This window comes from Euleptes europaea, chromosome 4 (genome assembly GCF_029931775.1).
Source record: "Euleptes europaea isolate rEulEur1 chromosome 4, rEulEur1.hap1, whole genome shotgun sequence".
Classification (NCBI taxonomy): Eukaryota; Metazoa; Chordata; class Lepidosauria; order Squamata; family Sphaerodactylidae; genus Euleptes; species Euleptes europaea.
This window is the reverse complement of record NC_079315.1, coordinates 9,425,991-9,440,753: the sequence shown is the minus strand read 5'-3', so window position 1 is coordinate 9,440,753 and position 14,763 is coordinate 9,425,991. Positions and strand designations below refer to the sequence as shown.

The following is a 14,763-nucleotide window of genomic DNA, read 5'->3' as shown; positions in this document are numbered from 1 at the left end:
AATAGGAACCATTAAAAAGTGTTTGTATATAGTCAAAAAAATAAAAAGCGTATTAACTTCCCCTACACCTCCCTCCTTTTCCATTAAAAATTAGTTGCTTTATTAATTTTTGCATTTCACCCTAGCACTCATTTCAAACATATCAGTTCTAGTAAATCATAATCATATATGGTGCTATTTCCGTTAAGGCCAGTCCTTTTAACCAGTTCCTTTTAATCATATCCACAAGAGAAACCAAACTCTTCTAAATTCAAACATCTTGTAGTTCTGGTAAATCAATATCAAATTGTGTTTCCGTTTAAGCCAGTCCTTTTAACCAGTTCCTTTTAATCATATCGCCAAGAAAGACCAAACTCTTTTAAATTAGTCCCTTTGCCCGGAATTTCCAGCATTTCCTTCTTTTCCCCATTAACAGTAAGCATCGGAGATCATCCTTGGAGGTTGTTAGTAAAGCCCCTTCTGCAGATAGATGGGCTTCATCCACGTTGTAGTCTGTTCCATCCCAAATTCAAAAAAGAAAATCCTGTCAGCTCCAGTTTTCCTACTCGTTAAGTCCTCCAAGCAGACCTTGAAAAGTTCATCAAGCAGGTTAAAAAAACAGAGATCAAAGTCACCCACATTCAAATCTCTTGTTGACAGCTGGATTGTTGCACTTTGCTTATTGAAGTTTCCAATTTCCTCTACAGAATTCTTCTGTTCTTCGTCTATCTTGTCATCTAGAGGCACTTCTTTAAGGTCTTTAAGGTCTTCCTTGTTCATTTTTTGAGTAATTGACTGGGTAAAAGTATTCATCATAATAATCATCCGTTCCATCTGTTTTGACATCTGCTCCTGTTGTTTTGACAGCTGTTTGTGCTGTCTTGCAGCTGTCTCATTTTGCTGAGCAAACACGTCTTGAATTTTTTTTCATATTTACTTGTGAGGGCTTGACGAGTTGAAGATATTTTTGATGTTTTATTTCAGCGATTTTGGCAAGTCTTAAAAAGTGTTTTTCCAAAATATGGGTAGATTAGTGGTTCATGCTGAACCTAATCACTAAGATGTTCCCCTAGAAATCCTCAAAAAACAGCTAGAAAATAAGTTTTTAAAATTTGAAGTACCGAGTAGTTTTGGACGCTCTAGGTAGACAAGAAGCAGGAAGTAGGAAGTCGCCCGGAAACTGTGTAGCTGCGGACCTTCCGTCGTCCCCTTTTTGTAGTTTTAGATAGCAAACCTTTTAGTTGGTACACCAAGGGAATTCACTTCCGGTCCTGCGTGCTTCTGTACTTCCCTTCTCCCTGTTGTCGACAGGCGTCCTGCAATGCGATAGTGTTGTTTTTTAGAGGTCTTCCGGTACTTCAAAATGGATCTTAAGAACATGGCTGGAGGATCTTCCCGGCCCAGAAAAGGTAGCGTGACCAAGGGGAGGGACGGTTTTATTTCTCCCTTCCCCTCAAACGTCACGGGAGCTGATTGGTACTTGCCACGTCTGTCAGAGAGTTCACTTGTTTAGTCTACCCCCAGATCAACTTGACAGAGTCCTTGCCGCTTTATCTGATATCTTAGCAGAGAAGTTTTTATACAATGGGGGAGAAGGGTGTGGAGTTCCCAGTTAATTCTGCTAATCAGTTCAACCTTCTATTCCCGGTAAGATCAAAAGAATTCTTGTTACTCACTTAGATTTCGGTGGGTGAGGTTTTTCTTCATTAAAACAGTTCATAAGATGGTTATAGGTAAGGGAGGTCCAAGCCTAATGCCAAAGAGAATGCTTGCGGCGATGCAATCTCCACTCGATGCCAGCGGGACAAGCATCCACACCTCCAGGGGGCTTAAAAAAGCTCCCTCGGAGAATGTGGGAGTCACACTGCTTTCTTCGGGCTGCAGAGGAATTCCTGCGTCCCGGTCCACTATTTAGGACAGGGTTGGTGTGCTAAAGCACTCCAATTCAAAGCGTTTCTTGGATTCCCTTGGGAGCTATCCCAAGGGACGTGTGCTTGGGACCAGCTCGTTACCGGACGTCCCGTGCCTTTATAATCGATCAGGATAATCACTGCTCTGTCACAATCCTCATGCCCACCGACTGGAAGAAAAAGGTCAGCTGCACAACTACACTTTTTATTTGTGCAATGCTTTTGGGGTTATCAACCTAGCAGCTCCAGCAACGAACAAATCCACATTAAACAATCCAAATGGCACTGCGCTCACAGCGGTGAGGCCTCTGACAAGCACGAGGGGTTATAGTACTAAGTTGCCCAATGAAATAACCAGTTTACAACCCAGTTTCTGTGGGGGAAGGGACAGTTGTCAATTTGACTGACTTAAAACCTCCTACAGGAACAGCGTAGAGGGGAGTTGGAAGATGCTCTGGGCCGGCTACAGGGAAGCTGAAAGGATGAGTAGAGACAAGAAAGGATGTCGACCAGGCAAGAAAGAACTCTCAAAGAAGGATCAGAAATACCAAACCACAAGATCAGGAGGAGAGAAGAAGAGTTGGTTTTTATATGCCGACTTTCTCTACCACTTAAGGCAGAATCAAACCGGCTGACAATCGCCTTCCCCTCCCCACAACAGACACCTTGTGAGGAAGGTGGGGCTGAGAGAGCTCTGACAAAGCTGTGACTAGCCCAAGGTCACCCAGCTGGCTTTGTGTGGAGGAGTGGGGAATCAAACCCGGTTCTCCACATCAGAGTCCACCGCTCCAAACCACCGCTCTTAACCACTAACTACAACACGCTGGCTCTCTATGGAAGTACTATGGAGGCTAATGGGACAAATGGGATTTTTTTTTTAAAGCAGGAACCTGAGAAAATAAGTGGAAAGATGGGTGGTGGAAAGATGGAACGGAGGAAAGGAGAAAGCAGCGGACCTCTCACAAAGCCTAGAGACAGGAGAGGCTGGGCACCACGGGCAGCAGGAAGGAGCAGATAAAGGGGACAAGAGGGCTTGGGACTGCGTTCCAGGGACCCAGAACAGTACAGGGTTGCTGGGTCTGCAGCCGGCACACTGTTAGGGGAATTCTGCCAGTTGTGATCCGGCAACCTCAAAAGGGTACCAGGAAGCAGTATGAGGCTACAGATTGATTTCAAACACATACATTCCAACTAGCCAGACTTCTAGGCGTTATTAACAGGAAGACAGTTCAGAAGGCAAGTCAAATGAATTCTTGACAGTATGATTCATTGCTCAGTATTCTGATTATGCATGCCAACAGAGCTGGGGCAGCATGGAGGCTACGTGAGAAGTAAATCCTCAGCTCAAATTTTATCTCAGCCATAAAACATTTTAGATAGCCTCAGGCAAGCTGCGCTGCGCTCAAATCCTCCAGTGGTAATAGAATGGATAATATTCAACTACCTTTTAGGGCTTTTGTAAGGACCACCAAGATATTTGTGAAGCACGATGGGCTACATAACATGAATCATCACACAATCCATGTGTAATTAATACAATTCAGTCGAGCTCCCATTCCCAGCACAGCCTCAGGAAAAGTTGCTTAACATACACAGCAAAACCTCTTGATCTACTGAGCTTAGCTTCCATCACCACATTCACTGAAATGTGTAAAAGGTTTATGCAATACATATGACCAAAATGTTGGAGGTTCTTTTCTTCTAAAATGCAGATAGCAGAATTAGGAATGCCACCCTACGGGTAAGTGCTCCTGGAATTACAACTGACCTCCACAGATCAGTTCCCCTAGAGGAAATGGCTGCTTTGGAGGGTGGATTCTGTAGCATTATACCCTGCTGAGGTCCCTCCCCAGGCTCCCCCCCCAAAAAAAATCTCTAAGAATTTCCCAGCTTGGAGTTGGCAACCCTACGTGGGGTTGTATGGTAACTATTAAGTAAGAACTGGAGGTATCAGAAAATGTATGTAGTGTTCCAAGAGTTTTTAAAAAATTTATCACGGTGACAAATGCTTCTGGACCTCCAACTCCATTTCTAGGTTAACGCCAGAATCTAGAACACTACTGGTTGTGACTGTCATACTTACAGTGTGTGTGTGTGTGTGTGTGTGTTTTAAGTGCCGTCAAGTCGTTTCCGACTCAGGTGACCCTATGAATCAATGTCCTCCAAAGTGGGTCACTGGGGATGTTGGGGGAGGTAGCTGTTAATTTCCTGCATGGTGCAGGGGGTTGGACTAGATGACCCTGGTGGTCCCTTCCAACTCTATGATTCTATTCTATGAAAGTGCCCTATCCTTAACAGCCTTGCTCAGATCTTGCAAACTGAGGGCCGTGACTTCCTTTATAGAGTAAATACTTTATAGAGTCATACTTAAAGTGGGGGGGGGGGAATCACAGATTAAGTTATTTTAATAAACCCAGTGAAAAGAATTGGCCACATCATTAACCCAAAGGCACTTTGTGATTGAAAGATTCTGGTAAATTTTCTTTCTTTAAAAGAACAACAACAACAAAAAAACCGTCAATCACACATTTACCCAGCTTTTATATGAGCCAATTATTTCTCCACCTGTCGCATGCATTTTTAAAGACACTCAGTGAGCAAGAAATGTATTTCAGTTTGCCTTTCTCCGTCCCCAAAATAGGTTTTTAATCTATGTTCAAATGTTTTAAAAATTCTCTTGCGATGAGATTTCACAGCTTTTTGGCCGAGCACAGCAAGGCCTCTAGTTCAGCCATCTAATTCAGCATCCTCTCGTTTCAAACACAATGACTTTCATGATGCCAGAATTAAATTTAGTATACTGGCAGGGTCACATGATGAGCCCCACTTGGGAGGGTCAGAAGGGAAAGCACGATGCAGTCATCAAGGGCACCGTGGCGTCCAGCAAGTTTGCACAAAGCCACAGCCACCCGAGACAGAAAAAAAAGTGGTGCTGTCTTGCACCAAAAATAAGGCTCCCTGCAACAACCCAGTTTCCCAGAGCAGATGCAACACTGCGATAAGACCAGGAAGACCCAGACGTCTTGTGACAGTCCCAGGCAAGACAGGAGGGTCAGTCTAGCCTCCGCCAGCTTCCTTAAAGCCTGCTGGGAAAGAGGGCAGAAAGAAGCAGTTGACCAACTGAACGGGTTAAGCAGTTCGCAACCAGCAAGGAGGCTGATGATTTGGAAGGCTACGCAACTTTCACTGTGAGGGAGTAGTCGCATGAAGAGCCAGCGTGGTGTAGTGGTTAAGAGCGGTGGTTTGGAGTGGTGGACTCTAATCTGGAGAACTGGGTTTGATCCCCCACCCTTCCACATGAGCGGCAGATGCTAATCTGGTGAACTGGGTTTGTTTCCCCACTCCTACACATGAAGCCAGCTGGGCGACCTTGGGCTAGTCACAGCTCTCTTAGAGCTCTCTCAGCCCCACCTACCTGTCACTCATCACTGCAGTTTGTGTACTCAGAAATCAAGAAAGGAATGGCACCAGAAAGCTTCTGCATAATAACAGAAACGCCTAAAAGGTTTAAGCTGCCCTAACTTGCTTTAACATCAAGTGCTCATTATTCAAGTTACCTTTAAATAATATTTATGGTCTTTTTGAGAATTCTGAACATGACCAAAGACACACGTAGTCTAGCGCATAACTTTCTTACTGAAAGTAAGGAGCAAGAGAATTAACAATGCAGTCCAAGATAAATGGAAATTTTTATTACCTATACTCCTCTTAAAATCTGAACTGAAGGCAAAGATTAATCTTAAGAGAAATGTAATTTATTTGTTGAAATTTTAATCAATTAAAATTAATGGCATAAACACTGTTCAGAAACTGTAAACAAGACGTTATAAACTTGATGTGAAGGTAATGAGGAAAAATGTAGAGGATTTTAAACATAATGTAATACCCTTTTAGATATATAAAATCTAAAGTAGTAAGCTGGATCTATTAAAGAATGTATAGATGGTGGTGGTTAGATATTGTGAGGTTAATAGGTCAGTTTAACTGTATAGTAGTAATATTAGTATGCTAGATTAACTGTATGTATCGTTGAAATCTCAGTTTGATCTCATTTAAAGATAAAGGTAGTCCCCTGTGCAAGCACTGGGTCATTACTGACCCATGGGGTGACGTCAAATCCCGATGTTTACTAGGCAGACTATGTTTACGGGGTGGTTTGCCATTGCCTTCCCCAGTCGTCTTCCCTTTACCCCCAGCAAGCTGGGTACTCATTTTACTGACCTAGGAAGGATGGAAGGCTGAGTCAACCTTGAGCCAGCTACCTGAACCCAACTTCCATCGGGATTGAACTCAGGTCGTGAGCAGAGCTTTTGACTGATGTACTGCAGCTTACCACTCTGCATTTAAAGGTCTTTTATATTCTTTCTTTTCTTTGTAAGTTTTTTTTATCTTTTATACGTCTTTGTATCTTTCTATATTTATCATTGTAAGCTTTGTATCTTTTATACTTCTTTGTATCATTCTATATTTATCACAAAATAAAACAACAATGCAATCCTAACCAGAGTTACACCCTTCTAATTCCATTGACTTCAAAGGAAAAGAAAGGATGTAATTCTACTTAGGACTGCACTGTAAGGGAGCAATCCTAACTAGTTTTTTTTTAGGGGGGGGACCTAAGGCCAGTCAACATTTGTGGAGCCCTCGTTCACAGGGAGCTCAATGACTGAGCCACCTCTACAACTTAAATACAACCACCTAGCCTAATTTACATGCTACTAGTAGGAGAGGACAAGGGTTAACTGAGAGATGGGAAGAAACCAAGGCAGACATGGTATTGGCCTGTGTTCCATCCTGGGGGTGCCAGTCAGGACCCGTACCACTGAATTCTGGACCAGCTGGAGTTTCTAGATCAGTGTCAAGGACAGCTCTGCGTAGAGTGGGTTACAGTAGTCTAGTCTAGAGGTGACTGTTGCATGGATCACTGTGTCTAGATCGGTACAGGAGAGGTAAGGGGTCAGGTGCCGGACCTGGCAAAGATGAAAAAATGCCATCCTGGCAGTGCCTCCAAAGAAAGAGAGGCATCAAGGGCCACTCCCAAGCTCTTGACGGAGCATTCAGTTTACTGTAGGAAGCGTAATGAATTCAACAAACATCGTTGTCAATTTACAAATTCAGCATTACAACAGTCAGTAATTCGGCAATATATTTTTGATAAAAGCAGGTTACGTACTACAACAGCAGTCACAAAACGAGAACAATTGGAAAATGTTCAGGAAGCTAATATTCCCAATAAACCTGATTTAAAAGGGATTTAAAATTCATCAGAAACCTGGCATGGCGGATCTCCTACTTCCAGCTTATCCCACAAGCTTTAACAACTCAGTCGAAAAGGTCACAAAACGTGTGCTATGAAAATGAAAAAGGCTTATTACCTGAAATACTCAACTTTTATCACTAGCAATTTTATGTATAAAATGGGGCCAAAATCATTTAGAGCAGTGGTTCTCAACCTTTTTCCAACCATGGCCCCCTTCCGACCTTGTTTCCTTCCTGTGGCCCCCCTGTCCTACAGGTAGAAAGGTAGCTGTTTAAATGTTTTGTTTGTAAATAGCCAAGGAACAAAGAAGCATAAACAGCCACACAAAATGCACACATGCAGTTCTTATTGGGAAACTGAAATTTTATATATATATATATATATATATATATATATATATATATATATATATATATATATATATATATATATATATATTTCACAGTGGGTAGCCGTGTTAGTCTGTTTGCAGTAGTCACAAAGGGCAAGAGTCTTGCCCTTTGTGACTATAAGCCACTTTATCACTGTTACAATTTTGCTGTGGGCCTTTGCTTTCGGTAGTCTATACATCTTGGCCAATAAAGAAAAATACACCATCCACTTTTCATCAGTGTAACTTTTCGATTCCATTTGCTTGGAACATTAGACAAACGTACGTATTACAACACGCTTTTATAAAGGGCCATTCAATATACATGGCGGTTCATCTGGACAAACTCCTTCTTGAAGTTACTTGTCAGTTGTCATTCAGGGAATTAGACTCTCTACTCCAGATTCTCAGAATTGACACTTGAGGAAGGTTTGATCAATGACAGTTCATACAGGGTCCACGTAAGAACAGCCAGAGGAACACCACCATCCAGGCAAACCTCACTGCTTCCGTTCTCAAATATCAACCACAGACACATTCCAAGTAAAAAAAGCCCTTCCCTTCCGCAAAGGGCATTTCTTCGGCACAGGGCTGAAACGCCCAGTCTACTGGGGTCCTAGCACATGGTTTACCAGGAGTGGGAAAGAACACCTGTCATCTGTAACAGGCGCCTGACAACTAACAGGTCACCTGTGGAACAGCTACATCATTAATAGGAGAAATGATTCCGCTCTCCAACCACCCCTAGTTTTGGCCCGAGATTTAGCAGAGGAGCCATGGCACAGTGGTAGAGCACCTGCTTTACATGCAGAAGGTGCCATGTTCAATTTCCACCCCCCAGCTGCAATTAAAATAATTGAGCAGAAAATGTTGTGAAAGAGCTCTTTCTGAGACTCAGGAGACCTGCTGCCAGTCAGAACAAACAGGACTAACCAGCGTTCTCACTCGCTCCAAGCCAGAGTGGTATAGTGGTTAAGAGCGCTGGTTTGGAGGAGTGGACTCTGATCTGGAGAACCGGGTTTGATTCCCCGCTCCTCCACATGAGCGGCGGAGGCTAATCTGGTGAACTGGATTTGGTTTCCCTGCTCCTACACATGAAGCCAGCTGGGTCCTTGGGTTAGTCTCAGCTCTCTTCGAACTCTCTCAGCCCCACCTACCTCACAGGGTGTTTGTTGTGGGAGGGGGGAAGGGAAGGTGATTGTAAGCCGGTTTGATTCTCCCTTAACTGGTAGAGAAAGTCGGTACTTAAAAACCAACTCTTCTTCTTCTACAAGGCAACTCCATGCATTATGCTGGGGAGGAGCCACCACGGCTCAAAGGGGGAGCATCTGCTTGGCATACAGAAAGTCCCAGGTTAGAAATGGACTAGCAATTATTAATGGCCATCCTCACCTTGACAATCTTGGTGATTTTACATATATTAATTCATGGGGGCTAGTACCATTGATTACATACTGGCCAATGAGAATGCTCCCCAACTGGTGGCAGCTTTCTTGGTGGGAGATTTATTGGGGAGTGACCATCTTCCCCTACTACTGAAAATTCAACTGTTAGATCTTTGTGACCTCCTAAAGCCTCCTGGCAATCCCCTGCTGCAAGATGATGTTAAAATAAAAGAACCCCGACATTAGAGCTAGAAAAAGAAGCGAAGGCTGATTTGTTTTCAAGTTTATATTTCAATATGGCTGAACAAATTAGGGGCAATCCTTCAACAGTACAAAATCTGACCGTTTTGGATAACCTCTGACAATTTTAAAACCAGTATATTAAATCAAGTCTATATAAAAGATCGGACGCCTTCAAAAAAACCATTGGTTTGATGAGGGATGTAAAGCCCTGAGAAGTTCCAGGTTCAAGCCCCAGCATATCTTTGTAGAAGAAGCAGGTCATAAGTGATATGAAGTATCTTTACCTGAAAGCAATTTGCCAGTCAGAGTAGTCAACACAGACCTCAACAGACAAATGAGTCTGACTTAGTATAAAGAAGCTACCTTTATGGAGGGGCTTTGTCATTGGTAGGGCCCCCTGCTTTGCAGGCAGAAGCTCCCATGTTTAATCCTCAGTACCTCCAGGTGACCTGATCAGGTAGCATGGGATGCAGAAGACCTCTGCCTGAAACTCTGAAGAGCCACCACCAGCTAGCGTAGACAATAATGTGCTTGAAAAACCCAAATCAGTGGAAGGCGCTTTCATGCATTCTTATGTGCTCAAGATCCAATGCCACACAGCAATTCTTCGGCCTTTTTATTTTCCTCCCCCAAAGTAAAACCGGGTTGGTTGCCCCACTCCTACACATGAAGCCAGCTAAGTAACCTCAGGCTAGTCACAGTTCTCTGAGAGCTGTCTCAGCCTCACCTACCTCACAGGGTGTCTGTTGTGAGGAGGGGAAGGTGATAGTACGCTGGTTTGATTCTTCCTCAAGTGGTAGAGAATGTCGGCATATAAAAATCAACTCCTCTTCTTCATAGCCCACAGCACCCTAGGGTTGCCAGCTCTGGGTTGGGAAATAATTGGAGATTTTTGGGGTGGAGCCTGAGGAGGGCAGGGCTTGGGAAGGGGAGGGACTTCAATGCCACAGAGTCCAATTGAACTGATCCTTGTCACCTGGAGATCAGTTGTAATAGCGGGAGATCTCCAGCTACTACCTGCAACTCTAAAGCTGTTAATTTATGCTGTGAATTCCAGGGAAGATGTTTCATGCATACACATCTCCTTTCTAGTGGATATAGTTAGAGCTGAGGAAGCTATGCGAAATAACTGAATACCGGGGTGTCGTCTTCAGCTTGCCTTCAGCCTGTGACTTTCGTCTACAATTCTACCTCCAATTTTCAACCATGCACATTGGACTTGAATTCTGAATGGCATCTGCAATGTTATTCTTAGTAGTAATGGTATAGAAGAAGCCCCGTGGCGCAGAGTGGTAAGCTGCAGTACTGCAGTCCAAGCTCTTCCACAACCTGAGTTCAATCCCGACGGAAGTTGGTTTCAGGTAGCTGGCCTCAGGTTGACTCCGCCTTCCATCCTTCCGAGGTTGGTAAAACGAGTACCCGGCTTGCTGGGGGTAAAGGGAAGACAACTGGGGAAGGTACGGGCAAACCACCCCGCAAGCAAAGTCTGCCTAGGAAACGTCGGGATGTGACGTCACCCCATGGGTCAGGAACGACCCGGTGCTTGCGCAGGGGACCTTTACCTTTAATGGTATAGAGCTGTGCATTGACATTTTGGGATTGCATTACAAAATTGTCATTTAGGATCTCCTGTAAACTTGGGGTCCTCACGGTGCTGTTGTAGTAGAAAAGGGCAAGAGCCCAGTAGCACCTTAAAGACTAACAAGAATATTTTTCTGGCAGGGTAGGAGCTTTCGTGAGCCACAGCTCACTTCTTCAGGTACACTTTCCTCCAAACTATCCAAACTTTCTCTTTTAGAATTCGGTCTCCTGCTGCCCCTTCCCCGAAGGAGCGGCGTTTGTGTGATTCCTCGAGGCCTCCACACCTCAGGTCTTCCCACCGAACAAGCAGCGTGAGGGAAGGCATACAAGTTCATGTTTTCATCCACCCGGACAAAGGAGAATGGGGATCCTACACCCAAAAGAATGAAGACTCGACAGAATAAAGACTCCGTAAGTGGCAGCCGAGGGCTGGGCAGAAGGGGAAATGGCAGAGGGCTGAGATATTTATTTCATTTATTTAGATTTCTAGGCCAGGCCACAGGGCGGCCAACAACATGATATTTAATATAAAAATATATAAGAACATCTCCAGGTAATATCTGGAGTTCTCCTGCTATTACAACTGATCTCTCGCAGACAGAGATCATTCACAGTGGGTAGCCGTGTTAGTCTGTCTGTAGTAGTAGAAAAGAGCAAGAGTCCAGTGGCACCTTAAAGACTAACAAGAATATTTTTCTGGCAAGGTATGAGCTTTCGTGAGCCACAGCTCCCTTCTTCAGGTACACGGCGCTGTTGTTTCTTTACTACCACCTGGAGGCCGGCAACTCTACCGCCCGCGCGCGCCCCCCCCAGGCCCACCCGGCGGGCTCACCTGTGCCGGTGCTGGTCGTGCCCCTGCCCGTGGACCAGGTAGCCGCCCGCGCCCTTCCCCCCCTTGCCGGGGTCCACGTGGGGGATCAGGACGTCCTCCAGGCCCAGATCGAAGCGCTTGTGCTTGGAGGAGTCCGGCAGGAAGAAGAAGGCCCCGAAGCACAGCGTGATGAAGGCACTGAGGATCAGCAGCAGGATGAACTTCTCCGAGAGCCGCAGGGTGGCCCGGTGGTGCGGGAAGGGGGAGGACGAGGAGGGCCCCAGGCTGCGGGGCGGGATGCGGCGGCCGGAGAGGGGCAGCAGGGCGGGGGTGGTCATGGTGGGGGAGGGGAGGGGAGGGGGGGTGAAGGCGGCGGCGGCGGCGAGGGAGCGGGTCCCCGGAGCCGGCCCCGGGCTCAGCTCATGGGAGACCCCTCCCCCCGGCAGGGAGGCCCCTCCCCAGCCCGGCAGGGAGGCCCCTCATGGGCCTAGGCCCGGCAGGGCTTCGGAGGGGCCGAGGCTGGGCGAGGGCCGGGCCGCATGCCTGGCCCCCCGGGGTGGGGGTGGGGGGTCGCCTCAGGCCCCCCGGGGTGGGGGGTCGCCTCAGGCCCCGGCCGGGCCCCTCCTGCTCCTCCTCCTCCTCCGTCGTCGGTCAACAAGCGGGCGAAGGCGGCTCTCGGGCTTCTCCTCAGGCAGGAGAGCGGCGCGGCCCTAGTGCGCCTGCGCGCGCTGGCTGAGCGGAAGCGGATGCGCCGCGTCCTCCCTCTCCCCCCTCCCCTCTCCTCTCCTCTCCCCGGCGCTGGGCGAGGATGGCCATAGAGTTGGACGGGTGGAGCGGCGTCGCTGGTCAAAACTCGATGCTCCGCCTTGAGGGAGGGGCCGTTTCCAGGCTGCGTTTCCGGATGGGTTTTTTTTTGGGGGGGGGGGTTAGGAAGAACACACTGAGACAGCAGGGTAGACTTCCCCTGACTATGGAAGATCCACTGATCTAGCAATTTGCAATAATCTCTTTTCCTTTCTGTAAAATGTATTGAAATGTATTAGGACAGCCTGGGAATATGGTGGTGAGACAGCAGGGTAGACTTCCCCTGACTATGGAAGATCCACTGATTTAACAATTTGCAATAATCTCTTTTCCTTTCTGTAAAATGTATTGAAATGTATTAGGACAGCCTGGGGATATGGTGGTGAGACAGCAGGGTAGACTTCCCCTGACTATGGAAGATCCACTGATTTAGCAATTTGCAATAATCTCTTTTCCTTTCTGTAAAATGTATTGAAATGTATTAGGACAGCCTGGGAATATGGTGGTGAGACAGCAGGGTAGACTTCCCCTGACTATGGAAGATCCACTGATTTAGCAATTTGCAATAATCTCTTTTCCTTTCTGTAAAATGTATTGAAATGTATTAGGACAGCCTGGGAATATGGTGGTGAGACAGCAGGGTAGACTTCCCCTGACTATGGAAGATCCACTGATTTAGCAATTTGCAATAATCTCTTTTCCTTTCTGTAAAATGTATTGAAATGTATTAGGACAGCCTGGGAATATGGTGGTGAGACAGCAGGGTAGACTTCCCTGACTATGGAAGATCCACTGATTTAGCAATTTGCAATAATCTCTTTTCCTTTCTGTAAAATGTATTGAAATGTATTAGGACAGCCTGGGAATATGGTGGTGAGACAGCAGGGTAGACTTCCCCTGACTATGGAAGATCCACTGATTTAGCAATTTGCAATAATCTCTTTTCCTTTCTGTAGAATGTATTAGGATAGCCAGGGAATAGCTTGTTGCTGGGCAGAATATCTCTGTGTGTGTGCTAAGGAATTGGGGCAAGAGTCATGGAGGGTTACAGTAAACCATAACAAGAACTGGGTGAAACTGTTACTATCCTGCTGCCTCCATGTCTGGAGTGCTATCAGCTTTACCCTGAATGTTGATGGGTTGTCATATCTTGAATTTGGATAAATATCCCTTCCTCAGTACAATCGGGGCTCAGAGATTTTTACTCAGTAGAGTGCTCTGGGTAGTAGCTGCTCCGAATAAATAACTGTTTTCTTGCAAACAACGGTCTTGGGTCTCCTTCTCCTCTACGAACCATTTTACCACATCAACACACAGTGCCGGATTTACGTATAAGCTAAACAAGCTATAGCTTAGGGCTCCGCTCTCTTGGGGGCCCCCAAAAAAATTTAAAGGAAAAAAAAACTGGATGTACATTTCCAAAATCAACAATTACTTTGATAAAATACATATTTTGTTATGTGCAAATGGCTTCAGATACCTATTAGGTCCATAAATTACCATATAGCATATATTCAACACAAAAAGCGACAATTTGTTGTTGACAAAGGACAGCTGGACCTATAAAGGGCCCCATTACCTTCAATAGCATAGGGCCTCATCAAACCTAAATCCCGCCCTGAACACACATGAAGCTGCCTTATACTGAAATCAGATTATCAGACCCTTGGTCCATCCAAGTCAGTGTTGTCTACACAACAAGACCAGCAGCGGCAGTCCAGGGTCTCAGGCGGAGGTCTTTCACATCACCTAATTTGCCTGGTCCCTTTAACTGGAGATGCTGGGGATTGAACCTGGGACCTTCTGCATGCCAAGCAGAGGCTCTACAAACTGAGCCATGGCCCCTCTCCTTGGTCGTCGTACCAGCCTAACCTCCGGTAGACCCTCCGTCTATCAAAGTCAGTGTTGTCTACTCAGACCGGCAGTGGTTTTCAGGCAGGGGTCTTTCACATCACCTACTTTGCCTGGTCCCTTTAACTGGAGATGCTGGGGATTGAACCTGGGACCTTCTGCATGCCAAGCGGATGCTCTACCACTGAGCCACACACCCTCCCCAAACATGTGTTAATGTGACAGATGAACACATGAAGCAGCCTTCTACTGAATAAGACCCTCGGTCCATCAAAGTCAGTATTGTCTGCTCAGACTGGCAGCGGCTCTCCGGCGGAGGTCTTTCACATCACCTGCTTGCCTAGTCCCTTGAACTGGAGATGCCGGGGATTGAACCTCGGACCTTCTGCATGCCAAGCAGATGCTCTACCACTGAGCCGTAGCCTCTCCCCGTGAAAGAAGAAGATTGCTCCTTTTTAAAAAATATCTTCTTCACAAAGGAGCACGATGGTTGGCCGTGATAGTCTGTCACTAGCAATAGAAAACAGCAAGAGTCTAATAGTACCGGTTGCAATAGCCCTATTAGGAGC

The 14,763-nt window shown here is 46.0% G+C and overlaps 1 protein-coding gene across 1 annotated transcript in view; it reads right to left on the bottom strand.

Moving 5' to 3' along the window:
• Window positions 1-11,877, bottom strand: part of MAN1A2 (mannosidase alpha class 1A member 2) — a 65,744-nt gene extending 53,867 nt beyond the window's left edge. Inside the window, exon 1 of the mRNA XM_056848295.1 lies at window positions 11,561-11,877. Coding sequence (XP_056704273.1) covers window positions 11,561-11,877 — 317 coding nt within the window. The remainder of the gene's footprint in view (window positions 1-11,560) is intronic.
• Between the last annotated feature and the right edge of the window lie 2,886 nt (window positions 11,878-14,763).